Source organism: Serpula lacrymans (assembly GCF_000218685.1).
Source record: "Serpula lacrymans var. lacrymans S7.9 unplaced genomic scaffold SERLAscaffold_16, whole genome shotgun sequence".
Lineage (NCBI taxonomy): Eukaryota > Fungi > Basidiomycota > Agaricomycetes > Boletales > Serpulaceae > Serpula > Serpula lacrymans.
In genome coordinates, this window is record NW_006763305.1 from 843,629 (window position 1) to 870,811 (window position 27,183).

The 27,183-nt window shown below is 47.3% G+C and overlaps 9 protein-coding genes across 9 annotated transcripts; 4 read left to right on the plus strand and 5 right to left on the minus strand.

The window, feature by feature from the left end:
- Window positions 1-83: 83 nt before the first annotated feature.
- On the minus strand, window positions 84-1,643 carry SERLADRAFT_479405 (uncharacterized protein; the record flags this gene model as incomplete). The annotated part of the gene is made up of 5 exons (XM_007323762.1): window positions 84-446; window positions 504-822; window positions 876-913; window positions 961-1,245; window positions 1,295-1,643. The coding sequence occupies 5 exons, from the start codon at window positions 1,559-1,561 to the stop codon at window positions 192-194; spliced, it is 1,164 nt and encodes a 387-aa protein (XP_007323824.1).
- A 318-nt stretch (window positions 1,644-1,961) lies between these two features.
- Window positions 1,962-3,468, plus strand: SERLADRAFT_418452 (uncharacterized protein; the record flags this gene model as incomplete). Its single annotated transcript, XM_007323763.1, has 7 exons — window positions 1,962-2,020; window positions 2,263-2,469; window positions 2,524-2,650; window positions 2,714-2,771; window positions 2,891-3,244; window positions 3,297-3,368; window positions 3,425-3,468. The coding sequence occupies 7 exons, from the start codon at window positions 1,962-1,964 to the stop codon at window positions 3,466-3,468; spliced, it is 921 nt and encodes a 306-aa protein (XP_007323825.1).
- A 240-nt stretch (window positions 3,469-3,708) lies between these two features.
- SERLADRAFT_479410 (uncharacterized protein) lies at window positions 3,709-5,609 on the minus strand (the record flags this gene model as incomplete). The annotated part of the gene is made up of 9 exons (XM_007323764.1): window positions 3,709-4,011; window positions 4,065-4,088; window positions 4,140-4,353; window positions 4,409-4,417; window positions 4,470-4,540; window positions 4,594-4,775; window positions 4,830-4,890; window positions 4,948-5,035; window positions 5,098-5,609. 9 exons carry the CDS (start codon window positions 5,299-5,301, stop codon window positions 3,803-3,805), a joined length of 1,062 nt encoding a protein of 353 aa, XP_007323826.1.
- Window positions 5,610-6,365: 756 nt separating this feature from the next.
- On the plus strand, window positions 6,366-8,822 carry SERLADRAFT_418454 (uncharacterized protein; the record flags this gene model as incomplete). Its single annotated transcript, XM_007323765.1, has 9 exons — window positions 6,366-6,569; window positions 6,618-6,705; window positions 6,764-6,824; window positions 6,883-7,064; window positions 7,122-7,192; window positions 7,248-7,256; window positions 7,307-7,520; window positions 7,587-7,610; window positions 7,666-8,822. 9 exons carry the CDS (start codon window positions 6,366-6,368, stop codon window positions 7,866-7,868), a joined length of 1,056 nt encoding a protein of 351 aa, XP_007323827.1.
- A 1,123-nt stretch (window positions 8,823-9,945) lies between these two features.
- On the plus strand, window positions 9,946-12,684 carry SERLADRAFT_479419 (uncharacterized protein; the record flags this gene model as incomplete). Its single annotated transcript, XM_007323766.1, has 14 exons — window positions 9,946-10,135; window positions 10,192-10,364; window positions 10,433-10,516; window positions 10,578-10,669; window positions 10,733-10,848; window positions 10,912-10,942; window positions 10,995-11,058; window positions 11,118-11,229; window positions 11,281-11,393; window positions 11,447-11,638; window positions 11,712-11,806; window positions 11,888-11,978; window positions 12,111-12,249; window positions 12,319-12,684. The coding sequence occupies 13 exons, from the start codon at window positions 10,268-10,270 to the stop codon at window positions 12,377-12,379; spliced, it is 1,287 nt and encodes a 428-aa protein (XP_007323828.1).
- On the minus strand, window positions 12,653-15,430 carry SERLADRAFT_418456 (uncharacterized protein; the record flags this gene model as incomplete). The annotated part of the gene is made up of 13 exons (XM_007323767.1): window positions 12,653-12,965; window positions 13,040-13,069; window positions 13,179-13,301; window positions 13,388-13,434; window positions 13,501-13,535; window positions 13,613-13,699; window positions 13,768-13,870; window positions 13,921-14,043; window positions 14,099-14,348; window positions 14,413-14,533; window positions 14,642-14,774; window positions 14,830-14,926; window positions 14,984-15,430. The coding sequence occupies 13 exons, from the start codon at window positions 15,142-15,144 to the stop codon at window positions 12,791-12,793; spliced, it is 1,485 nt and encodes a 494-aa protein (XP_007323829.1).
- Window positions 15,431-15,474: 44 nt separating this feature from the next.
- SERLADRAFT_479424 (uncharacterized protein) lies at window positions 15,475-17,995 on the minus strand (the record flags this gene model as incomplete). The annotated part of the gene is made up of 13 exons (XM_007323768.1): window positions 15,475-15,889; window positions 15,953-15,982; window positions 16,043-16,165; window positions 16,226-16,272; window positions 16,343-16,377; window positions 16,434-16,520; window positions 16,575-16,677; window positions 16,736-16,858; window positions 16,926-17,175; window positions 17,229-17,354; window positions 17,414-17,550; window positions 17,604-17,700; window positions 17,757-17,995. The coding sequence occupies 13 exons, from the start codon at window positions 17,912-17,914 to the stop codon at window positions 15,700-15,702; spliced, it is 1,506 nt and encodes a 501-aa protein (XP_007323830.1).
- Window positions 17,996-19,051: 1,056 nt separating this feature from the next.
- On the plus strand, window positions 19,052-20,813 carry SERLADRAFT_479427 (uncharacterized protein; the record flags this gene model as incomplete). The annotated part of the gene is made up of 4 exons (XM_007323769.1): window positions 19,052-19,174; window positions 19,243-19,353; window positions 19,429-20,331; window positions 20,359-20,813. 4 exons carry the CDS (start codon window positions 19,127-19,129, stop codon window positions 20,662-20,664), a joined length of 1,368 nt encoding a protein of 455 aa, XP_007323831.1.
- A 781-nt stretch (window positions 20,814-21,594) lies between these two features.
- Window positions 21,595-27,086, minus strand: SERLADRAFT_418459 (glycoside hydrolase family 55 protein; the record flags this gene model as incomplete). The annotated part of the gene is made up of 22 exons (XM_007323770.1): window positions 21,595-23,578; window positions 23,653-23,678; window positions 23,741-23,876; window positions 23,954-24,030; window positions 24,107-24,230; window positions 24,298-24,410; window positions 24,471-24,481; window positions 24,538-24,622; window positions 24,681-24,909; window positions 24,973-25,404; window positions 25,473-25,517; window positions 25,578-25,615; window positions 25,673-25,696; window positions 25,761-25,832; window positions 25,959-25,975; window positions 26,038-26,059; window positions 26,125-26,273; window positions 26,351-26,411; window positions 26,463-26,578; window positions 26,633-26,665; window positions 26,726-26,779; window positions 26,830-27,086. 22 exons carry the CDS (start codon window positions 27,084-27,086, stop codon window positions 23,378-23,380), a joined length of 2,322 nt encoding a protein of 773 aa, XP_007323832.1.
- Between the last annotated feature and the right edge of the window lie 97 nt (window positions 27,087-27,183).

Below are 27,183 nucleotides of genomic sequence, written 5' to 3' on the forward strand. Positions count from 1 at the left end.
TATATGACAATGTGGAGGGGCCTAAGTTTGAGTAGTTGAGGCATTCAAGGCTTGGGTAGTAGCTCATGTACGTTTCAATGTCGATAGCCACGAAAATCACAAAATAAAAGACAGACAGGCATAACATCAATAGCTACATCGCCTATTCCAACAGAAATGAGTACTTTCTGCATGTAGGTGACGCTATCGCGCTATGGGATAGGTACAGGAGGGATACGTCTGATCATGAAACTGACCCGACGCGTCCAATGAGTTAGGCCACCGAAAAAACCCATTGTATCGTCGTTTTCCTTGTCAATAACTCTGGAACGTAGTTTCCAAGTACTTAGCTCCTGGCGAAGCTTCTCGAATCGAATAACCACCTCATCCATCGAAGGTCGCTTAGCTGGGTCGTCTTGGACCATATCAGCAACTAGCGGTATCATGAATTCGAATCCAAATTTCCCCTTAAATACAAGGTTTAACTCCAAGAAAATTCCTTATGTTAGACACGTTCGACTCACTTGTATAAAATCTTCTCGAATAACATTACCAAGATAGTAGACATCGGTATAAAATGGATTTTGAGGTTCATTCGACCTTTGAAATTCTGGTACCGTCTTGTCGCCGCCCCATATGGGGTCTTCCAGAGGTTGCTCGTCGGTAGGGTCATAACGACGAGATATGCCAAAATCGATAAAGAAGTACTTGGGTGGACGCTGCGTACGGGTACGATGTCTCGCTTCACCCTTAAAATCCCGCCTCATACATGGATCGAAAGGATGGTATGCATCTATGTAAAAAGAGGTTGGATCCATCATGATATTCAGATTCATACAGTCACTGTGATGCCCTCATGAAAAGTGCAACAGATGTTAGGGGCGACGTCAGCTTACCGATGAGCAACATGATGTTTATGCATAAATTGCAAGCCCTAACGAAGAATAAGATTAGGCAGTGATGATGATAACACGCAGATACCTCGAAAATTTGCCGAAAACAGTCAACAGCTTCCCCGAACGTGTCAAAGGGTGGATCATCGTACTCTCGTAATAAAGGCATCACCAGCATAATCTTGTCCTGTTCTTTCGGTACTTCGATAACTTCATATATTGGGACACAGTGATTGGCGGGATCTTTGACGAGTTGTCCAGAAGAGAAGTAACGTCCAATGTCAGCCTCAAAAGGGTGGCGCGATTTTACTATGACTTTCAAGGACACGTATGAGCCATCCGCAATTCGAGTTGCGTCCAATAGATGGGGATACTGTAAGATAGATTGAGAAACAAGGGTCAGTGATTCCAGGGATACTGACCCAAGGAGTGCGACCGTCTTCGCAGTTGTACCAGAACTTTTTTGTATTTTGCCAGGACGGTACCCAACCAGGGGCATAGCGAGGACGCAACAAGTATCCTCGTTCCATCAGCCATTGGAAATGACTACACCACCAAAGTTCATCGTCACGAAGGGCCCCACGACCAGCTTTGGGTGCCTCGTTTGAACTGCCTTTCGCTGCAGTGTCTGCTTGAGCGTCAGCCAACTTAGCTTTCCCAAGTTTGCGCTGATCTGGAGATGATGGCATGGTCTTCTTCGCGCCAGATACTCTTCTAGAAATGCCCGGTGAACATTAAAAAAAGGGAATCGAGACAAAAGAAGAATCACTCGAACCTCGTCAAAAACATGCCATCGTGGGTCCTGTGGAAAATGGTAAATACGGACATACACTCCTAAATAGGGACCTACTTCCGGGTATTGTAATAGACAGCAATAACCGCGGAGTGCGAACACAGCCAACCTCATCGATCATCTGACAACCAACTCGAATTCGAATGGTTATATAACCTACGGTTCATCGCAAGGCTTTTATTGAATTGTTGTATATCTTGAATACTAGTGAGTACGAAGACTTATCTGAGGCGACTTGAAATCTCTTCAGTTGCTTGTCATTCAAACTTCCCGGGTTGGTTACTCTCACTGGCAAAATGATATCAATATGTTTGCACTTCCCAGACTCGTACTTTACCACTGTCAGGCGTGTACTGTAAGTCACGGTATGCCCACTTTTGGTAGATGCATGCAGGCCTACAGATCGATTATGGCAGGCAGCTGCCATGCCGATGAGACGCCCATTTATCTTTTGTCGTCTCCAGTATGTTTCCTTTCTCTACAACAACTCAGGAGCACCCGCTCGATTGCTTCGATCTCACATTTAATAGTCTGGCCCTTTCTCTCCACCCTTTCTCTTATGTCGTCGGTTTCCCCACATACGATTTTCATACCTAGTGATATTGGGACTGCGGCTGATTTTCAGCCCACAGCTCAATTTCTCCGTTACACTCCTGAACCAAGATCCTCTCGCAATTCACTAGAACTAGGAGAACACTGGCTATCTATCTCGCTTGCGACACTTCGGGAAATACAACAGCAGTCCAGGAATCATGGCTTGGACTTCGAACAATTCGTGACTGCTGGCAAAGTCACGTACGATGAGTGTGTACTATCACCAATGTCACTGTTTGATATACGTCTCAAGAGGCTATTCAGGATGAAAGAGATGGCCAAGGGAATAGAAGAACGGCGCCAGTCATCCAGTTTTCTTTCATGGTTTTCCATCAAGCTCGATACACGCCGTTTTATGCTGGCTAGCCGTCGATTGTACAAGCAGACTAGAGTAAGTAGCCACAATCTATTCTATGGTCAGTAATAAATAAACACGATTGGCCTGTCGCACCAGAAAACGTCCGAGGAATTGAAGAGGAGATTGCTATCTGCTGAACGCCTTGCTATGAATGGTGTGACTTCTATCAGCATCCAGGTACCCATGTTTGCTCAGTTGAACAAAAAATAGGGCACGTTCTATCTCCGTATCAAAGAATTTCTGGGATATCAATACCACTATCGCAACCTCCAGATTCAGAAACCATCGAGGTGATCAACGACACAGTCAGCCGGCTGCACAATATGCATCACGGTATATCGTCGAGTAATCATCAGTGCCTCGCAGTGTGTCCAGAAGTGTCAGAACATCTCCAGACGGATTATACTGAAACCAATGAGGATACTAATCTTCAAATTCAATCACCTACCTTTGATGCTGGCGGAACACGACAATATTCTGAACGCCAAAATATGCTAGCCATACTGCACAGACTTGGAGCCGAGGCTGTCGATGAGCGGTCCCAAACCCAAGACATACAGTTTATTATCCGTGGGGACCTTCATAACCCTACCTTCAATATAGGAGGTATTGCTAATAGTGGATCAGGTATGTATATTTTGTTGTCAGTGAATAGTCTCATGTCATCACGTTCCTCTAGTGGTTCACAGTCCCGAATTATCGCCCCAACTTGAAGATGATTCAAATTCCTCACAATATCACACCACAGAAAGTCAATAGATCAAAATGTGTACCTGGAAATGGATGTGTCACCTTTCTTGTGATCAGACATTATGGGCATTACGTACAGCGGTATAGAGGTGCAGCGCTAGTCGGAACCTTGCATGCTACCCCTCCCCCTGGCAGGACGACCAGGATTAGCCTGGAGATGACAAGGCCAACATGTAACACAAAATAAGTAGTTCTTTATCATTCAACCTTAGAAACTAGGAATGAATTGAAGGGGTAGTTCGCTGCACATCGGTGTGGTGAAGGGAATGGTAGATTTTTTCTTAAAAATTTTCTTTTTGTATGATGACACCGCTGCGACGAGCGAACACGAGGATATATTGCGGTTTGAAGATTCGCAATGCAGAAAAAGTCTAGGCTAATAACTGTACACTTTAATTTCGGTCGAGGCATGATACCTTTCGCATCTGTTACACATTACCATCCTCTCGCCTCGTAGTCACGTAACGTGTCTTCTGTAGTCTTTGCCATGGTCCGATATTTAATGCCCAGTATGCGCCCAGCCTTCGAGTTATCGAACTGAAGTAAATGAACAGTAGCTGGATTAGGACTTCCTGCGCCAAAAACTCCGCGTGGAAGAGGCTGCGACAAGCGAACGGGAGGATTTATGGTGTTTGCGGCATCAACTAGAGCCAGCCAGCATTAGCAATTTCACATTAAACGACATGTATAGACATACTGAAATCTTGCGCTTTCCATGTCCCTAGATTGAGATGACGGTGAGTAAGCATAGGTTAGGGAGTGAATTACTCACCGGCGCTTACGATAATACGCTCACCGCCTGCTTCAGGTTTCTCGAGTACAAGCGAGTGCGCCTCTGCTAGATCACGCACGTCGACATAGCATCCACCAAGTGTTGCGAGGGTCTCATCAGTAACCCCGTTGGATGTAGGATGTACAACATAGTTGTACCAGGTCAGGGTGGACGCGTTCAAGGTGTCTGGAGTAGTCACGTCGTGAATTGATGGCTATCCGAAGAATCAATATAGTTGGGATCGGGTTAACTAAGAAAAGTGCACTTACGCCAAAGACCTAGGAAAAGGCGTCAAATCTAAAACTCTGTTTGGGGTGGGGGTAAACTTACCCAAGGAGGGTTTATCACAGTAAGGTCCCAGGCAACCTCGTCTCTATGCTTATTCCAGAATTCCCATGCGGCTGCCAAAATATTCGGTTAACTGATAATATAGAATTTATGAAATGAAACGAACCTTTCTCAGCTAGCGTCTTGGAGGCTCTGTACTTAACCAAACCTGGTGCATCCCGCCCTTGAGCGTTGACGACATTGATAGCTTGTTCGCCCCAGTCGGCTTCCGAGAAAGTTGACGGGGTTGGGTTGATCTCGAGGATAGCCGCGCAGGACGAGGTGATGACGATACGCTTAACGGAGGGCCTATGTGGAAATATGAGATGGAAGGGGCAGTGCAGGTAAGCGTGTAATACTTGCCCGTGTTTGAGCGCGCTTTGAAGGATACTAACGGTACCGCTCACGGCTGGAACGATGACCTCTATGAAAAAGACTCTGTTAATTGTACGTACACTGTAATACGCCAATGATTTCTTACCATCAGGATGATCTGACTCAAGCTGGCACGGTGAAGCGGTGTGCTCGATGGCATCAACTCCTTTGACAGCATCATCGAATGCCCCTTCCTGTGGAGAAAATTGAGAGGTTGAATATGAAAGCACGGAAAAATATGCAAGTGGCTACACACCTTTGTGACATCTTCCACGATGACAACCTCGTATTTGTCTCCGTAGCTGCTAAACATTTGGTCCAGGTGTCGAGCCTTCGCTTTTGAGCGAACAGTGCCACGGACGGCAAATCCCCGTTCTAGAAGATTTCGTACGATATGGATGGCAATGAAACCATTCGCACCAGTGACAAGAACTCTGCTGGGTGGTGCAACGCCAGGCATTTGAGATCAGTGTTTCGTGAGTGAAAACAGGGAAGATAACGAATGGACTCACAACGGACAGAGCCTTTTATCCAGGTTCGGTGGTCCCGTTTGTAAGTAAGTGTTCTAGGCTATGTATACTACACTTTCTCAATTCATTGAAGTGGCAGCTCCATTTGGTGATTTGGTCTGGCCGAGAGGTGACGTGGGCAGCTGACGACGTACAAGGCTATGCGTACTATACTCATCTCACTGGCGCTGCCTAAATGTAGCAGGGACAACTGCCTCATAAGTCAGTTTACCTTGTTGTGAGCATACACGATGATGATAGTCTTATAAGTGAACCTGAACTGGAAGACTTTCATGACTTTGCCGGGCCGAGAGATGCCCCACGCCAGTTTTGACTCCGCTTATCCATTTCGTGACTTGGATGTTGTTATTTAAATGTTCCATCATCAGCTCTGGTAAGCATCGTTGATATGATCACGTCCCACAAGCCAGAAGAGTCCTGCTGTATCTCAAGGGGACATTGACACTGGATGTAGGCGAGACTTCTGGTGCGTACATACCATACCATTATTTTACCTTCCATCGCAATACCGAAGGCTTGTCTAACCCAGGATACGCTAGCTGAGGTGAGATGAAAGGAGGTGAGGTCCAGGAGTCCGAATTTGAAGGTGTGAAAGACTACGTGTAAGACGGTAAGAAGATACTCAATTCCGATGAGCCTATCATAAGCATTTGCATAGGTATAAAGCATAAGATTGAATTATACATCGACTCTATGCTTAGCTATCATCTGGACGCTGACGCAGACGACTTGGAGTGAAATGACTGAGGTGCTGTGACTTTTATGACTTTTCCGGGCGATTACAGTCCACGTCACTTTATCGGCACACCGAATTGGGTTATCAGCAGATGGATTTGACGAGTGTTGTTAGGCAATGATCAGTAATCCAAAAACCAAGTTGTCTATATAGAAGGCCACGATGAACGCGCGAACGCGCAGGGTTGTTACTAGCTAGTCTATACCTCCCCCCCCCCCCCTTTCATTATTTTTCTTTCCATCACAACAGTTTATTTCGATGCCTGCCATCGCACCGCCCAGCAAAGTACTCGTCACAGGCGCAAATGGATTCATCGCAGTCTGGCTCGTCAACAATCTTCTTGAACGTGGGTATACCGTCCGTGGTACCGTTCGTTCAGAGGCGAAGGCTCAGTATCTTAGAGAGCGATTTAGCAGCTACGGAGATAAGCATGAAGTCGTCGTTGTGGAGGATGTGACAAAGGTCCGTATATCGCATGTGAGTTACTGACGGTACTCATACTGCAAACAGGACGGAGCCTTCGACGAAGCTGTGAAAGACATAGATGGTATTCTACACACCGCTTCCCCATGCCATGTCGACGCTGACGATCCAAATGGTAAGAAACTGTCAGCCATCTACATTCACGCAGTTACAGACTGAATCTGGCTTGACAGAGGTTATCGTCCCCGCTGTGAGGGGTACCATCAGTATCATGGAGAGCGCTCTTAAATACGGGTAAGCATCACACATCTCGTCCGCCGCTCCATTTATTCTGATCTTGTGATGAATGTAGGCCCTCTGTCAAGCGTATCATCGTCACCTCGTCCTGCGCTACTATCAACAAAATGGATTCCACGTCTGTGACATACACGGAGGCTGACTGGGCCGAGCAGACTATACAGGCCGTGAAAGAAAAGGGACGTGACGCTGGAGGTATGATCAAGTACAGGGCCTCTAAAACGTTGGCTGAAAAAGGTGCGTTGACTTTTTCTTGGGGTCAGTACTAGGGTCATAACAAAGGCTATCCAACAGCCGCATGGGAGTTCTACGAGACACACAAAGGTGCTGTCGCATGGGAACTTGCAGTGATTAACCCTCCCTGGGTATGTGTTTTCTTCCTGGATATGATGTTGATTGATATGAACCGATTGGTCGTAGGTATTTGGTGTAAGTGAAGACATTGTTATTTGTCAGGCCACGATACTGACCTTTCGCAGCCCTCGATACATGACGTGTCCACCCCTGAAAACTTGAACTCATCCACACTGACCTGGTACAAAAACATTATCCAGCTCGCTTCGGAGGGAGCCACCAACGATTTGCTTGCGGTAACTGGTGCCTGCTACGTTGACGTGCGTGATCTTGTAGAAGCCCATGCGCTTGCACTGGAGAAAGCGGCAGCAGGTGGCGAGCGGTTCATCGTCAGCGCCGGTGAGCACTATTGAAGCCAAATCCCCCTCATGTCCGTAGACCATATTGCTGACCAGGGCTGAACAGGAATCTCGGCATGGCAGGACTTCAGTACGTTCAGCTTGCTTTTGTACTGTTATAACGACGTTGACGTTGGGTCTGTTAGTTGATGCGGGAAACAAGCTGGATCCCCCTCCTCGTTTGTCGCTACCGCTTCGCAAAAGCCTTCGCAACACGGGTATCACCAATCCGGCTCCAGTCTACTTTTTCGACTCTTCAAAAGCCACACGTATCTTGGGAATTAAATTTCGCAGCTTGGCGGAGACGACAAAGGATACCCTGGCTGATTATGAGGAAAGGGGGTGGTGAGACCGTGCAGTCCAAGGTGCGAAGGACTGAACAAAAGAGGAAATGAGGAGTGAGCATGTCAATGTCCTGCCGAACGCTTTTCCGTCTTCTCAGCAGAGTTGCGGTGTGCGAGACGAGGTGTGCGATAGTATCTTGGATAACCCTAGCATATTCCAAGCATAACAAGCCCTCGTCCTAGTTGTCACATAATCGTAGGGCCTAAGATAGATTTATCACATCGATTTCGACGCACTTGAAATATCGCATGAACGACTTCATGGGAAAAGCGCCTGCGATATGTCTAGATCCGTGTCACGAATACCTGGGGCGGCAAAATAGACTTCATGGGCACATGGGCGAGGTGGACCGACGACGACACATAGGGGGTAAGGTTACTGGCACCGTGCGTGAGATGACAGTTGTTTTATACTGACCCCAAGGTGAACAAGGTTAGCTGTCGAGTATGGGAATAACAAATCAGTCAGAGGCCGAATTTTGTCCGATGCCGTCGTATATATGGCCCTCAGGCTGGAGTCGGGAAAACACGTCCGAAAAGGAGAAAAATGAAAGGCGTGGATTAGCTGCCTGTGCCCTACCGCCTGTGGTATCGTGGTATCACGACGAGAATCATACGGCTCATGCTGTTCGCACCGTATCATGAGGTAAAGTTGTCAGCATGGTCTCAGGCGATATGGAGAAGTGTGGTATTGGCGGACTGTATAGCCTATGGTGTATGGCGGATGGCGAGTTTGCGAAAAAGGCAAGTCGTTATCAAGCAAGGTTTCAGAAACGTCCGAGTTTCTGGGCGGAAGATATGGAAGATGGCTGCGGAGGTAGAAGAAGTAAGGAGTGAGACTGAAGGGGACAACATGTGTTGAAATTTCGCCGTGCGCTGCTGCCGCATACACACGGCAAAATTTTCAATGAGCGACGGCCGTGCTCATGGAGAATGGAGCCGTGGATCGATAAGAGCAGTCAGTTTGTCTTTTATGGTGAAAAGCATACAGTCATCGGAGAGCAAAGCCGAAAGCTTCAAAGACGCTATGATCGGATCAGTCAACAATAATTAACGGACCTAACAAGTGTTCAGGACGCGCCTTGCAGTAGCGACGTCAGTATGATCGACAAGAGGCACTCATCACGGAGCTGAACGCTACTAAAAGTTACTTTCGCCAGTGTGGACTTGCTGTAAGCTTGGCGATAGCTGGCATACAAAAATCACGTAGCATGGAGTCTGCGGGAAATGTATAGCCGCACCAGACAGGACCCGTTGAAAGAAGTTGCGTCATGATAAACGTCCGGATGAGCCGGAAAAAACCTAGTAATACGTCAACTGATACGAGCGCGCTTGTTTCGAGTTCGACAATCGCGTCTACGGTCATCCATGGTGCAGCTGGCGCCATTGATAGAATCAAATAAGCTCACTTACATTTGCGTGAGAGACTCAGACTCGCGAGCGAATGCTCATCACTGTGGTGGTACTGGGTGGCTGATTGAAAAGGCGCGGAGAACCATTTCCGAATGCGCTGTAACGCACTTAAGGTGGGACGAACCCGGCGGTACTTGGTGTTAGGATTGGCCAGAAAAGCCAAGTACAGATCGTGTTCCCCACTTTTCTATTCGCTGAGAAGCAAGCAGAATGCGGATCCTTGCTTTGTTTGACTGCGAAAAAACGATGTCGAAGTCCGGCGTGAGACTGTGGACACGAAAGTTTAAAGATAAAAGCGCCGTAGGATCATTGTGGACGTAATGCCATTGTTAAAACGGGATGCGCTCTGACGGCCGAACGATAGGACGCTGGTTTCAAGGTGAGGAGGCAATGGTGGCAGACACGACTGGTGCATGCCTCGTCCGATGGTGCTGACAGAGGCTATAGGTTCCGATCTGGTTAAAGTGGCCGTGGGAACGCAACCTGAAAAGGCGGCATGACGGCAGCATCGACATCTCCAGTGTCATCTCCTCAATGTCATCACATGTATCGTATACTTATAAGCCACCATTCGAGATTTGCCCATCGTCCTGTCGGCCGTCTCACGCCTGTCTTTGTCCATTACCACCATGTCCGACCCACTTGACAAATCGGAAAATGACATTATGACCCCAGCACGCCCACCACCGGCTTCCCCATCCTCAACTTTGCATGGCCATAACCAGCCAGCAGATACCCAAGAATCACGCCCTCAGGATTTACTAAGAGAAAAAACACCCGCTAACGACATCTTAAATAACGATACAGATACTCTTGTTGTAGACTGGGACGGTCCCGATGATCCTCAAAATCCAAAAAAGTGTGTAGAAAATAAACCATAGGAGCACCAGTCCATAAGCTTATCTCTCTCCATAGTTGGAGCTTTAAACGAAAATGGGCAGCCACAGCCATCGTCTCTTCATTCACTTTTATCAGTCCCGTTTCATCCTCCATGGTTGCTCCCGCAAGCTCCCAGTTGGCCGCCAGTTTTGGTATAACAAACGCTGTCATGATCGCGTTGACTACCTCAATTTTTGTACTCGCTTATGGTGCGTATATTGTAGAATATAGTGTCACCGTGCAGAGCGCTTACATCCGCTTAACGCCCACAAAATAGCTATCGGTCCCCTTATCCTCGGGCCCCTCAGTGAGATATATGGACGGTCACGAGTCCTTCAGCTGGCAAACATGTGGTACCTCGGTAGCTCTTTTTGAATCCCTCACCCAATAAACACCAACCTGACATCTATCTCCGTCCACAGCGTGGAATCTGGGGTGTGGGTTTGCGCAGAACGAGTCACAGCTCGTTGCTTTCCGTTTTCTGGCGGGTTTGGGAGGAAGTGCTCCGCTTTCTGTGAGTTGCCGGCTCAGATAGCCCTTTTTTGGGAACCCCTTTTACGTATTTTCCCCCCTTTAGATCGGTGGTGGTGTACTTGGAGACTGTTGGAGAGCGGAAGAGAGAGGTCAGGCTGTCGCTCTCTACTCACTGGCACCGTTGCTTGGTCCAGTTGTTGGGCCCATCACTGGAGCATGGTACGCATCGAAAAACTGAACGCATTGTCCCAACAAGGAAAATCTGATCGCGCATATATTTAGGATAGCTGAAAGATCGACGTGGAGATGGGTGGTGAGATTTTGACCAATCTGACGAGAAGCCTATTCTTAGTTTTATATTTCAGTTCTGGTCCACAAGTATCGTTGATGCCGTCATTCAGTTCTTTGGCCTGTTCTTTTTGCAAGAAAGTGCGTATATTTTTTTGTTATTTCGAACTAAATACCTGATAGTATCACATGTCATGCAGCATATGCACCTATACTATTAGAACGAAAGGCTGAACAGATAAGACAAACCATGGACGCTGAAAAGGGTCCCCATAGACATGTTCGCACTGTATTTGAAAGTGACGATAGATCGTGCGTGTTTTTTTTTCTACACAAAGGCACCGACTAACTCTAAGCTCGTAGTTGGCAGTCAATATTCAAGAAAGCCCTCACGCGCCCTTTCTTACTCTTCGCGCGCGAACCTATCGTACAATTACTCGGTATCTATATGGCCTATCTATATGGAAATCTCTACTGTATGCATACCCCTTAAACCTTCTGCTCTATCTCACCTCAATTTGCCTGCTAGTGTTCTTAACAACCATACCCAGCATATTCGAAGGAGTTTATGAACAGCCCGTTGGTATAGCCGGATTACATTACATCGCACTCGGTATAGGCCTTAGTGGCGCATCGCAGATTAACGCGAGAACACTGGATAGAGTGTACATACATTTCAAAAACAAGAACGGTGGCGTTGGGAGGCCCGAGTACCGACTTCGTAAGTTATCTTGCTTCCCATCCCTTCTTTCATTGCCGTCCAAAACTTATTTTATCGTTTTCGCGTGTGATAGCTGCCATGTTCCCCGGCACATTACTTTTGCCGATCGGATTGCTCATAACGGGTTGGACAACCAAGGCTCAGATTCACTGGATTGCTCCTGACATTGTAAGCCATAGTTTATCAAGCCTCGGTTTTTCTTCTTTCTTTACAGCCTGGCTTATCATCCTTCGGGTTTCCGCGGTTTAGGGAATTGCTCTTGTCGGTGCCGGGACGATTTTGAACTTCCAGTGCATCCAGACTTATGTCGTCGACACGTTCACCTTACACGCTGCTTCTGGTGAGTCTTCTTTCGCCATATGTTTCTTCCTCCTCGTCCACATATTTTCTATTGTCATTGTGTTTTGTCATCTCCCCATTTTTTAGCATTCACTCTTTCTTTCCATGTGCTCACCTTCATGGCGTGCTATAGCTCTGGCGGCCGTATCATGTCTACGATCACTCGCTGGTTTCGGATTTCCTCTTTTCGCTCCTGCCATGTATCAGGCATTGGGCTTTGGCAAAGGTGATACCATCCTTGCGGCTGCAGCTATATTAATAGGATGCCCAGCGTATGTCTGTTCCTCGTTTTCCTTCATTGTTCCCTCTGTCTGACAATGTCATCCTGATGCTACCATCAGACCTTGGTTATTCTGGCACTATGGAGAACGGATCCGAAACAGCAGTCGATATGCGCGGTGATCTACATTGTATAGACTCATCTCATGGACACCCATATTAGACGATAGCAGTTTTTGTACGATTCAACTTAACTATCCATCCGCATATCCATCAGCATATCCCCCTTCTGCATTCACTTTACGTTCATGATAACGATGTCTACTCTTCATGTTTTCTCTTCTCTAGCATGATAACCAATGTAAACCCCGACCTTGTCTCATGTCTCTTATGAAAGTAACTGGGCGCTGTTGTCATTTCGCAATTTCTTGTCGTTTGGTAGATTTGGTCGTTTATAGAATTGCAAGGATTTCATTTGGAGGGGACTACGAATGACATGTAGGGTACTGTGAGATATCGAAATCGCTCGCTACAATCTCTCTACGACTATGCCTAAATCACACAGTAATCAGTACTTTTTAGACTTAATATGGATCATTCCATCATAGTCCTCAAACTCCCCTCCTCGAAACGAGGTTCGAACTTGACGGTGAAGGGCTGTAGGAAGGCGACGACACCATCCGAAAAGGCTTTATCGTCTATGGGAGCAGAAGGATCTTCAGATAGCTTGAATGCCCAGAGGAGAAGCGCTGCAGTGATGAACAGTGACCTGCATTCAGATGACAGAACGCAATAAGCTATCCTATTCATCGGATTAGAGTGACAAGAGCCTCTCGAACGCACCTGTGCCCCACCTGCTGACCTGGGCAGACACTAAGACGCGGACGAAAAGTATAAAGGATATAAGTGAGTGCTATGTATTTCACAAAATCCCCCCACAGATGGGGAGGGAAGTATTGGAGAGACACGTATTCGGACTTACCGGCGCCCAAAGCCAAACGAAAAGAATTTGAGATTATCTCTGACTTGCCCGTTGTCGTCAAGCCAGCGTTGGGGGTCGAATGTCTCAGGGTTGGGAAACACCTTGGCATCGCGCGAGATGGTCCTGCCGACGAGAAATGTTTCGGGCGTTGAGTTCTCTCGATGCAAGGGCGGAGACAAGTCAAAGGCAGTTGGGAAGAAAGCCCTCACCAGTGGTTTCCTAGTACGGTTGTCCCAGAAGGAATGAGGAAGTTGTTCTATAAAACGTGGATTAGAGGAGGTGGAAAAGGTGGCGACGAGAAGCTATGAGGATGCGAGCATACCCAGACGATGTCCTTGGTAGCGCGATGACAGAAACCTAAGGGCGTAACACGCATCCAAGGTGAAGGGATTGAAAAGGGGAAAAAAATGTTTTCAGGGAAAGTGTACGCGTACCTAGCAACACGACAGGTCTCCATCGCAAAGTTTCCAGTATCCATGCTTGGAGTTGAGGTAGAAGAGATTGATCTGCAAAAGACGGGGCTGGACGCAGGGAAACCCATGCTGCCTCAAAAACGCTTTCGTTAATACATACACGTCAAAACACGGACCTCTGCCATGGCCAATGACTTCATCAAGCTCTTCTTGTACTTTAGCTTGGGCTTCTGGGAAGCGTGCCGCCGCCATGACCATGATAGTGATGGCAACCGCTGTCTGCACAGACAGTCAGCTACCAATGTCGAATTGCAATGGATCGTTTATACTGTATCTGCTCCTGCGCCGTAGAAGGCCCCTGAAAGGTAGGCCATCTCTCCCTCTGACAGACCATGTTCATTCGGGTTTTCTATCAGATACCTGGCAAACGACGGTCCTGAGTCTCCACTCGCCTTTAAAGCCTTTCGTTTTCAGAAAGGGCCCAAGACCCTGGGCTTGCGAACTCACCAGCTCGTCTTCAACACGTTGCAGTTGACGTCTATACAGCCCAATCTCATCTTGATGCCATTGTTTGAGATAGCTAGCATAGCCTGGGACGTATTTTAAAAATGGGAATCCATCTACGTAAAACCCGTTGGGACGCATGGCATAATGGAACCGTTTTAGTATTCTTTCAATTTGAATGATTTCAGGCGATGTATTTGTAGTAGGCGTGTTCTTTCCATACGTGATCTGCAGGACTGCAGCTACTGCATATCTGATGCACAACAAACATTTTTGCCGGTTCTAACACAAACGAGTGCTGGAGGGTAGAGACATACCGTAGAGCATGCTTTGCGTGCTCCTTGGGATCTTGCAGAATATCTACAATCATGTTCTTGGCATTGTCCAGTTGAATGGGCTCGTATGACTCTGCAGCCTTCGCTTGCAACCCGACGTTCGCTGCTCTTAGAATGAAATCGCTATTTTAGCTTGGAAATCGAGAGAAGAAAGCGCAGATAGTATCACTCCTCCAAAAAAACAAAAAACAAAAAAAAAACACGCGCCTACGATATTTCTTCAGTCTTTCACCAGCTCCTACCAGAACGGGGTCAAGTCCATTTGAAAGCATGTCGCGTGCAGCAATCCAGCGTGGCCTGTCTTGCAGATAAGCTCCTTCCTTTTCCATGATGTCATAGGCTTCCTGGGTAAAAATGTCAATAAAAACTAGAGGATATAGCCAAAGAGTAAACACTGACTTGGTGACCCCCAATGACGACCATCCTTTCACTTCCCTGCTGCAACGAGAAAACGGGGCCGTACTCCTTGACCCACTCCATGATCTGAAACGACGAACTTCGAAACAATCAGAAGATGATTCCAGAACGCCGTATCAGCACTAGTGCTGCTCACTAAGGCGTCCGGGTAAACCAGCCTCCTGGAGGACCTGGTGGGAGAGGTAGAGAAGACTTATTTGCTCGCTGCTTCGCGCGATAAGCAACGCCCAGTATGACACATATAGCCAAGCCTCCAGAGATAGACGAGAGGACCGAATTTTTCCGAACGACGTCCATTGGTGTTTCGACGTGAGAAGGCGGATAGTCTTGAAGTTGGATATCACGCAGTGGCTGGGGGGAAAATATGCCTCGAATTCGAAGATAGAGGAGTATCGTCGTCTTTTAACCAATTCAAAATTTAAAGTTGAAATGCTAAATGCTGAGGTAGCGAAGTTCCTGACTGCAAGCATTTGTGGATGTCGAATGTCATTGGTCTCCCGAACAAGCTGACGCCGTAAAAACAGGCAGATTCGGTCGTTCCTGACAACTTCTTGTCCACTAGAAAGTGCTATACATTGCGAAGAAATGAAATCGGTGATGTATGCACGAGACTGTTATTGCGAACAAAGTACGAAAAGCTATCATATCTGTCAATGGTTCCAAGTCAAGTGACGGCTCGGAATTTTAAACTGGCGCCACCGAGAAGGAACCGAGAAACGCAGTCTTCAACCGAATAAACTTAACATATCCTTACATTGCCGCAGAGTCTGTTCGTCTACTAACTTATATCTAAAGCAGTTATGAAAAACCTAGGTACAGTATACAAGAAATACTTGGAGACACTTCAGAGCCTCAATCTTTGGCGTAATTTTCCATCATCTGCTTCAGCACCGCCTTGTTCATCCTCGGCTCAAAAATTGCGTCGAACTGCTGAGGATGTGTCACAACACCATTATCGAAGCTCATGGTATCGATGGGGGCTAGAGGATTTTGTGAGATGCGGAAAGACCAGAAGAGAAGGGAGGTGTTGATGAAGATGGATCTAATGAAGAAAAATCTTATCAGGCCCGAACGACAGGAAGTGAACTTGGAACACCAATCGCACCTATTCGCGAGATGTTGTCCGGGGCACACTCTGCATGCACACCCCTCTGATCAATCAAATATTCAAGCATGAACATATAATATGACGCACCGTCTTCCAAAGCCGAATGTAAACGAATGGATATCAGTCCGAACCTTGCCCTCGCTATTTATCCATCTTCCAGGATCAAACTTTTCAGGATCAGGAAAGACGGATGGATCGCGTGTAATGGCCCTGTCAATACCGGCGATTAGTATATCGTGGTTCTGTTTTTATAGGCGTGACCATCGTTACCAGTGGTTTCCAAAGACCGTTGCTCCCTCGGGTATGCAATATCCTTTCTAGAGTAGCGGGAGGGATGATCAGCGCGTGATTTTGAATGAATGGATTCGAGCAGCAGAAGACACCAACCCAGATAATATCCTTCGTAGCTCGATGTGCGAAACCTCGAAACCATCGTCAGAAAATTTGAACTTGGCACACGCAAAAGCCCAAGATATACCTATAGGCGTTACCGGTCTCCACCGCAAAGCCTCTAGAGTAAATGCATGCAACTGGGGAAGCATATCCTGATCGGAGAATGTTGGTGCTGTACAACCACCCATAAACAATATGATCAAACAGCTTTCAACCAAACTAGTACCTCTATCATGGCCCACGACCATGTCGAGTTCTTCCTGCACTTTGGCTTGTTCTTCCGGGTGGCAAGCGGCAGCCATGATTTGAACGATAATAGCGACCGTTGTCTGAAAACGGCATCATTAGCATTATAATCCTGTTGGAAGATCATATAATTGTACTGACAGTATCAAACCCAGCGCCAAAGAAAGTGCCGCCAAGGTAAGTCATTTCTTCACTAGACAATTGATGGTCGTCCACGTGCTCGATAAGATATCTCATGAAGCACGCTTCCGCTTTATCGTTGTCCTGCCCATTTACGATCACTGGTCAGCAATTGTGGTAGCAAGAAACTGGATTTTTTTTCTCTACCCACCATGTTGGTCTTCACGCGATTCATTAGCCCACCGAAAAGGGCTAACTCGTCCTTACGCCATCGTTCCAGGTCACCACCATAGCCCGGCACGTATTTCAAGAACGGGAATGTATCAACCAAATATCTACCCGGGCGCATGGCAGCTTGAAATTGATGCATACACTTCAGGACTCTGGCCATTTCAGGATCCGTCATATCCGTAGGTGTCGACTTGCCATACGTGATCTTCATCATGGCTGATGCAGAGTAGCTGAACAACGTTGAGTCAAAAGGTAATGACCCTAGAGCGGCGACATTATTCACCGTCTAGCGTGCATCATATGCAGAGCAGGGTTATCGAGGATATCGAGGATTACATTCTTGGCATTGTGCATCTGAAGAGGCTCGTAAGCCACCACTGCTTTTGGCTGCAAGTGAGTGTGGGCAGCTCTGTGTGAACCAATACTTAGACGATTCTGGATGAAAACAACGACAGCATTGAAACATACTTCCGCAGCCTCTTGAACTGTTCGCCATAGCGCGTGAGAAGGAGCCTCATATTCCTAGAAAAAATCTCCCCAGCGGCGATCAAGCGCGGTCGATCTGCCAATGCTCCACCTTCTTTCTCCATCAGATCACAAGCTGCCTATGGAAGGTAGTTAGTAAGAATGATAGGAATGAATTAGTAAGATGGTTTACTTCATAGCGCCCGATAATGATAATAACTTTGTTGCGCGGCCTGAGCGACACTACGGGCCCGTATTCGTCAACCCACCTGGCAAATTGATAGGCTATTCTAAAGAGACGTATCATTGTTTAAAACCATAGCAGGAGGTATAAGGTATTGCTCACTGAGACCTCGGCATTGCATTACCCCAAAACCAATGTCCTGGCGGGCCAGGGGGAAGAGGGTAATCTCTGGTAACTATTCGACCCTTCACCCAAGTGCCAACCAGCGCGGTCGTGCAAAAGCAAGCCAACCATTGAAGTGGCGTGAACGTATCGAACATAATGCTTAGTTTCTTAATGTCTGGGAGAATAAGAAACAGCACTTCCGACCGTGGATGAATAGATAAAATGAGTAGGCTTTATAGGTACCAGCATATGGCTTAGCATATCTGGTACAGTCAGGGTTCATCCGCTCTAACGTTGGGCGCAAGTGATATATAAACCGATTGCAAATAGCGATGGCACTCAGGGATCCTATATGATTTGGTAGGATGGTTCTTTCAGGAATGCACAAGGCACGGTCATCAGTTGATGCGAATTCTAAAGATATGCCACCTGGAGACATGGGCGTTAGCTATAGATGATTGGTGACAAAACGATGACCAAACTTACTACGACATATAAGTAGCATGGAGGAGGTATATAAAGGCCTAGAGCTTGTGAGTAATACAGGATTAGGACCGTGCATGTCTATCGAATTTCACCTAACTCGGTCTCTAGACTTGAGATCGTATTGATGCGATGTGAACGTAGGATACATCGTTTCCAGGTTAATCTGATTGAACGGCCCTATCTTTCAAAGATGTGCTTAAGATGGTATGGCGGGGAACTGGGATCTTGGGACACACCGACGCTACATTGGCAATGGTATTTGCCATCCTCGAGAGATAACGTTTTCCGACGTCGGATTAAGTTCACGCTGTCAACATGTCACCGTCACCATACACGCCAAGACATTGAACATACCAGGACCAGTGCATGCATTCAAAGAAGTCGTGCTGATTCCACCAAAATCGAAGAACATGGCTGCATCTGCGAGAGCTGGTACATTTTACATAACATCATAACATGGATGACTAATGAGATATGGAGCTACTCCTGTATGAAGCTAGCCAATGAATAGCCAAACATCCCGTATTGTTCGTGATCGCAGCTGGGACCCCATCTGCGGAGAGCACGGAGCATCGCAGATCCCTATCGTATAATGGTCATTGTATTTTCCAAACTCGAAGACAGTATTGGTCTGATGGGGTTTGTGCACGCGCCCAGTTGCGACATTACTCGGGGAAAGCGCCTTCTGAGCTGCACATGGTGAAAGAAAGGTTGGCTATGTGCGACCGTAATGTGAATTTCAGCCACTAACTCGGAGTAGGAAATCATCGTGCGGACATTCAATCGAGGTGCGTGTGCCGAGTTCCGACTCGGATGTGCTTCCAAGTTGATACGGTCATGATGGTTCGCTCTCCAGAGGCAGGTCTTAGCAAGGTCCTTCAATGAAACCTGTGCCATCCCATGAATCTCCGGTCCCTTCTACAGGACTGGTATACTGTTTTAATTTGAATCTCTACTGCATTCTACAGAACTGATAGTACTTTCGTTCTCATTTCAGGATCCTACAATCGCGGATGACATCTTCGAAACGCTCACTCGGTATATTTACGACGAGATGCCCATCCGCCTCATATCCTTGGACACAATGAAGCTCGTCGAAAGGGGAGATGTAAGGATGCATTTCTATAGTCGCATCGTCGAAAAAGCCGCAGATATCGCTGACATCCAAGGCACGTTACCCCAGCCTGAGACTACCAGACGAAATGCGATCAGTTCCCTTGTCAAAGAGGTTGTGAAATATGCAATCTTGTCGCACAGATGGCTTGACAAAGGCGAACCAACATACCAGGAGATGTTGATGGAATACCCACCTGTCGGCCCAGGATACGACAAGCTTGGGCAATTCTGTCGTTTAGCTCGCGAATATGGTACAGAATTTGCGTGGTCAGACACTTGTTGCATCGATAAAACCAGCAGCTCAGAACTTGACGAATCTATACGCTCCATGTTTAAGTGGTACAAGACGGCGCATATATGTATCGTCTTTCTAGCCCAGACAACGTCTCTGTCTGATATGCCTAATGATCCGTGGTTCAAGAGGGGGTGGACACTTCAAGAACTCCTTGCACCACAATACTTGAAGTTCTTTGGATCTACATGGGCTCCTTTAACGAACTCTCGTCGTGATATCGAACGTCAGGGAGTCTACACACCCGGCACTTCATCTCCGTTGCTTGCCAAAATGTCAGATGGTTCGGGTATTACAGAGGCAGACCTACTCACATTCTCACCTGGGGCGAAATTAGTGCACATTCGTATGCCCTGGGCAGCTAGGAGGCTAACGACGAGGGGGGAGGACAGGGCATACTCTCTGATGGGTATCTTCGATGTCAGCTTTCCAATCGCTTACGGTGAAGGACTACAACGAGCATTCTGCAGACTGGTGGATGCGATCATGCATTCCTCTCCCAGCACAGAGATCCTCAACTGGGCCGGAGAGTCGGGTGACTCGCAGGTTTCGCGCGCTATACCATCATCACCAGATTGCTATAATTACCCTGCGTCCACCTACGCCAACCTAAGGTTCTTTTCGAGACAACAGCTCGCGATCACTAGCATGGGTTTGCGAGTCTCGCTGCTTCTCCTGCCAGTAGAACCTTTGACCTCTACACATCAAAGTGAAATGACCTTCCGCTGTGATGCATACGATATTGGCGATATTACTGTCCAGTCCAAGTTGACTGGAAAGTGGAATCTTCGTGCGTTGGATCCCCGGTGGGCGCTTGGAATATACAACTATTACCAGTTACCAAACAATCTTCAGCTAGAACAAGTGTCTGTGGCTTACCTATTGACATCCACCCTGTTTGGGTGGATGAAAATCCCTACAAAAGATATCATATCCTTCCACGTCCCAAACTGTAATGAATCGGGCCTCCGAGACGCCAGTGACAAAGAACTCGTGTCTATGCTTCTGTAGCTCGGCGGGCACAGTTACAATCTACTGTCATCACATTTTCTCCGTGGCTTGACTTTGCTTATGTGCTTTTGAGACCCTGCATGTGTTTTCTTCCTTTTCCTTGCATTTCATTATCGCTGCCTCGAATTCGAATTCGAAGCTCTTGCCCAAGCTGTACAAACACACGAAGTAAACGCTGATTGTGGCTGCGTTGTGCCATTGCGCTGATTCCATACATCATCAAGGTGTGCACTCAGACATGCGGTAGCCTGTAGGTGTGCAGACTGTTCTCGTCATCGCCTCTCATAAGTTCAAAGTACGCAACGTGGTTGTGTTTTCGCCAAGCTTTTTCGACATCTACTTCGACATTGGCAAAGCAGAGCCTGGCCGCCAATGCTCTCCCTCACTGGTTTGGAACTCGCTTTCTGTACAATTGCAGTAATCGGATTTACTTTCGGGTACATCTGCACATGGAAAACGGGCCCCTCTAGCGTTGTGTTATCGAACCCAGCGCAGGTTAAGACCAATCCATGTGTTCCACAACCTGGTCCTGAACCTGAACCTGAACCCGAGCCTGAACAGAAAGGGTGTCTTGAAAACAAGCCCAATGATCCTGAATCTGACGCAGAAACAGAAGACAACCTTTGGTTCCTTCAGGATGACTCTAGCTTCAAGGAACCAATCGAACCTCACTTGTTAGACGAAGTATGCTCTCCTTAGCACCATCAGATATTAGTTTGTAATCACTTTTACTGCAGCGACGTCAAATAGCCCTAGACATTTTCAGACGATATGTTGATGATGAGATGCCCATTCGTCTCATCCGTTTGAAAGATATGGTGCTTGTTGAGCGGGAAGATGTGAAAAGGCATTTCCATGACCGTGTTGTGGAAAAGGTTACAGAGAAAAGGATTCAGGAAAAGCTATATTGGAAGGATTCTCCCCGTGTTTATCCCGATGATCCTAGACGAGATGCCATTAGGTCACTCGTTTTGGAGACCGTGCAATACGCCATCCTGTCGCATAGATGGCTAGCGGAGGGGGAGCCAAGATATCACGAAATGTTGACGGAAAAGAGGCCTGTCAGTCCAGGATACGACAAGCTGACGCAATTCTGCAGCGCTGCACGTGAATGTGGCATTGAGCTTGCATGGGCCGATACCTGTTGTATCGACAAAAGCAGCAGCGCAGAACTCAACGAATCTATATGTTCCATGTTCAAGTGGTACAAGAATGCACACATCTGCATAGTTCATCTCGCTCAGACGACATCCCTCGCTGATATGCCAAATGATCCTTGGTTCAAGAGAGGGTGGACTCTGCAAGAGCTCCTTGCTCCACGAAACATGAAGTTCTTTGGTGCAGAATGGGTACCGCTGACTTCGAAACACCGCGACATTGAACGTACTGGCATCTACATATCCAACTTTGACTCATCTCCTTTTCTTACTGCGCTAGCAAAATCTTCTGGCATCCCAGAATCGGATCTACTCACCTTCTCGCCTGGATCAGATTCGGTACAGTCCCAAATGCCATGGGCTGCCAGGAGAAGAACGACAAGGGGTGAAGATAGAGCTTATTCGCTGATGGGTATATTTGGTGTCCGCTTTCCGATTGCTTATGGTGAAGGGCCACAGAGAGCATTCTGCAGGCTCATTGAAGCGATCCTGCAAGCGTCTTACAAACCGGGTGTCCTCAACTGGGCAGGCGATCCAGCCAATTCACAGGTATCGCGTGCCCTGCCATCGTCACCCGACTGCTATGATTGCGACCCATCGACCTACGCAGAGTCGTCATTCTTCTCCAAGCACGAAATCTTGCTGACTAGCATGGGGCTGCAAGTAGATTTGCTGTTCGTCCTAATCCGGCCTATAACGCCCCTTTGTCAAGCTGAACTTGCATTCCATTGCGACAGATACGAGATTGGAGATTTGACTATCCGCGTGAAGCCCGACCTGCAGCTTGGATGCATGAAAGATCCCTCGTTTGCTCTGGGGATATACAATTATTATCACATGTCATACAGGATGCCGAACAGCTCGCAACAGGTCGAACAGTTCCAGCTTGAGCAACACTCGTTGGCTTACCTGTTAGTATCCAACCCATTCGGATGGACAAAGGTTTCCACGGACGAAATTATACCTGTCCATGTCCCGCACTGCAACGAACATCGTGTGCTAGACGCCAACTACGAAGACCTTGTTACCATGTACCTGTAGAAACCGTATTCGTTGGTTTGGGAGTGAGTGCTTACATAGCTACTATATCCTCGCGCATCGCCTTCGCTCCTAGCCTTTGGGTATGAGTTCCTACAAAATACGCATGCACTGCAGGACTTACTTCATAGCGCTTGAAAGCGGACTAGCTGCGGTTGTCATCGATGCTAAAGTGGAGATGCAGAGCTTCCCTTCGACTGGAGTCTCAAGCTCGCTCTGTGCATTTGGATGGCTGCGTGATTACTTCTCTAGGTCACTCAGTACGAAATGAAAGGACAGATACCAGGGATACTAGTAATTGGTAATTGTGTAAGACAAGAATAAACAACATTAGGACGAAAATTACATGCCCAACCCCACAAGATGGTCACAGAATCATTATATAAAGATTAGATACAGTCTGAGAACCATCGATGTTTTTTTTACCATGCTTAAGAGCCGAGTGGCGTATGGACGTCAGTTCCAAGAAACTTATTCGGAATGACTGACGTTTGCGCAGATGCTCAACACGATCACGTTTACCAGCGGGTCCACACGGTAGCCGTCTCTTGGAACCCATCTGGACCATAAGCCTCATTGACAACCCCAAGCTCATCAACGCTCAACTGGTTCGTAGTGCCCACCGTCGACAGACTGTACACCTGAATCGTAGATGTCTTGTCGATATTGAAGATCTGTTCTTGACAGTTGAACGTGCTGGCACAGACTTGAGTATAGTTCTGCACGAAAGAAAGAACGTGAATCAGTCCCACGTGGGTCGTGCTCAGCGCGAAGGAAGTTTCAGGTTACGTACCTGGAAGAAACTATAGAATCCAGCACCTGTGATCAAAACCCACGAGTCAAATGTCTGTCCATCACGTCGAAAACCGAGCACGACATACCGAACACAATGATATCCCAAGACGTTCTCACGTGGAGACCCCACGCCATATTGATGGGACCACCGAACACGGGGTCGTGATACTCCGCATTGTCGACGAAAGGTGCGGGCGGGGCAGGGGCAGGTTGATAGTAAGGCTGTGATGACGTTCGTTGATCAGATCGAAAGCATCACGTCAAACAAAGCGGATTTATGAGAAAGGAAAAGTACTAACCGTTTCAGTCTGCATGAACCCTATCCAGTGGTTTTGTGCGTTGATAAGGCTGTATTGATAGAGCGCTGCGTGCTCGGCTTGAGAAATTTTACGTTAGATTTCATGCCACCGTTTTGGCTACTCTGAGAAGACGCGGTATACAGTATGACTCACAAGCTGTACCAATAAACCAAACTGGGCCCAAAGACTCTGAAAGAATTCCACGGCCGCTGAAGATGCTAGTCTGATTGCCCAGTGGCGAGTCGAGATCGTGGTCAGCGGTCCATACCCAAGTACCCTGACAATAGGATGTGAGCGAACTGCTGTTGGACTGCATGCAGTACAAGAAGAGAGGAAAGGCGGACCTCGAAGTATGCGCTGGACCCAGGGGTGAGGTGAATACCGAGGAAAGAAGCTTGGCAGTCAGGACTTAAATTCCCAGCTGGGCAGTTGTCAAACTGCATGTTCGTGCCAGCGGCTAAAAGTGATATAGTGAGCTACGATTTTGCAATACAGTCTAATGTATAAAACAACGAACATCCTCCAAGTCTAAACAAAAAAGGCTTAGTCATTTGGTAAAATAGGGAAGTAAGTGGAAAACGCACCTGATAATGCTGTCCCACATGCCAGCAACACCTTGCTCACCATCAGAGTCGTGGATGTTCCACTCGATCACAATGGCACCGGGGGCTGTAACAATCATACACTTCACTCACAGCACTACTCAAGGGGAGACGAGCATACGTACCAGGGCCAACTGTGGAGAATATGATGTCAGAAATCTCTGCAACTCCTCTCTCGTAGGCTTCTCCGACGCGAACAGCGACATGAGGGTGCAGTTGGTCTGAGAACTTTTCTCCACCAGCGAGGATGACAGACCATGCTTCACCCACTACTCGGCTTCCGCCCGGAATGTCGATAGTGTCCGTGATGTAGTACGTGCCTGCATCGAAGAAAATGATCTTGCATCCAGCGTACTAAATATGACCACCATCGCCAGTCGTCAGTGCCCAGAAAACGAACAAAACATACAAACATACCTTCTCAAAAACCTTCCTTATCGCCTCCGTATCATCCGTCACTCCATCACCCTTCGCCCCCTCCTCTTTGACACTCACAACCTGGCTCACCGCCCAGTTCTCATATTGTGGATGCATCTTCCCAAATACACGCCCATTCGCATCAAGGACATTCCATGGCTTGTTCGCCGCCTGGATCTCACCCTGCGTGAACTTGGGGTGTGGGTCCATACCCGTAAACACGTTACCCTGGCCCCAGGACGGGATGTAGGCTGTCCCGCCAGGGAGAACGACGCTCCCATTTGCAACCGTGACAGCGATGGGCACGTTGTGCAGGTTGATATTGTTGAGCACAAGCGAGCCGTGGAGGGTACCGTTGCTCGAGTTCGAGGTTTGGATGAAGATGGGAGTGTCGATGACAACAGCGTCAATGATAGCTTCAGAGCCGACAGACTGTGAGGTAGATAGAAAGTGGTATTTAGTCAGTTGTGTAGATCCGTCAGAATGGCAAAGGAAAGAACCTGAGTGGCCGATGTGGTACCGCCTGTCGTCAAGTTGAAACCGATCTGCATGGGGGAGGAAGGATAGGACAGGGATTCAGAATAGTATATAGACAAAAAACGTACTGAACAGTTATTGATGATGACACCTTGATATGTCCAGCCTGCAAGCGTATAGTATTACTATCTGGTATCGTCATATACAAGGCACAAATCCTTACCCCACGTCCAAGCACCGAGAATAGCTATAGAAGCACAGATTCAAATCAGCTCCTACAGGTAGTTCGAACATCGATTTATGCGCCCTACCAGATTGTGCGTTGTTGACAGTCAAGTTACGGACAGTGAACTGTTGATTGCCGACAGAAAGGCCAGCATAGCCTGAAAGCGAAACATTACTGCCAGTGCTCAATGAAACGTGAAAATTTGCATGCCTCCGTTGAAAATTAAATCTAACATCATTATATGAGGATCTCTTCTATGACACCAAGAGGAAAAACGACATACCTCCCATGAAACCGCCACTGCAATTGACAGGAACGATCAATTTCCAGCTTATCGCATTTCAGGTTTAGAGCGAACATACCTTCCATTCTCCATGTACAGACCTTACTCAAAACCAGTCAGCCAGTCTCATTCACACCACGAGCTACTTCGCCAATTGACCACTCACCCTTGTGCTGAGTTCCATTTTCAGAAGACATTTCCACGACGATGTTCATTAGTGAAGTGGACTGTGAGACCTGCCAGTGTATACCAATAGCAGGTGCAGACACGTTCATTTGACGCAAGTCAATAACCAAGTTCCGGATCGAACGATAGCTGATAACAGATATGACCGTAGGTATGAACAAAACGTGTCTTCTTCATAGGTAAAATTAAAACACGCAGTGACGTACAAATTGTCCTGATTGATGAACCACTGTGATCCACCTCCGCCAGGAATGTAAGGATCCGCATCTAATTGACCTCAGCGCTTCTGGCTACATGAGATAACGAACAATAACTCACCGATGACCGCAAAACCCGTGAAATTATGACTTGCGAGTAAAGTGGGTGGTTTCCTGGCATCTCCAATCATTTGGGTGTAATAATATGTGTTGATTGCTGACGAGACGAGATACGTCCTTTATACCCAGTGAAACCGTGAAAGCGAGCTAGGTCTGCATATAAGCACTTACCCTTGGGGGAAATAGACGATTGCAGGTGTAAGTCTATTTGAGAGCGATGAGCATTGGGCGCAATCAGATCAATTAATAACTTGGATGGCTTACGTAGAAGACTGGCACGTCCCATTTCCACACCGATCCCCAGTCGACATTGCCAAACTGTTAAATCACATATATAAGAAAGCTGAAACATATGTTAATCTACGCACTTGATTGCAGCTGTATCGTCCGTGAGACCATCACCCACTGCACCAAAGTCCTTGACGTTGCGGAAGACCTTATATGAATTGGGGTCGGGATTAAAGGCGGAGGTTCCACGGTGGGTGATGTTACCGAACCAGTAGGGATCACCAGGGGCTGCCGTTCCCTTGTTCACTTCCACATCGCAGTAGGATCCTAGGCCCGATACGAGGGTAGACGAGGCGAGAATGATACTCGTAAAGAGCGCGAGAAAGCTTGAGAGCATTTTAGAACCACCTGAAACGCTGTAGCAGGCGTATGAATAAGAAACGAGAGACAAAGAAAAGAGTGTGTTTTTGCTAGACGGGGAAAAAGACTGGGGG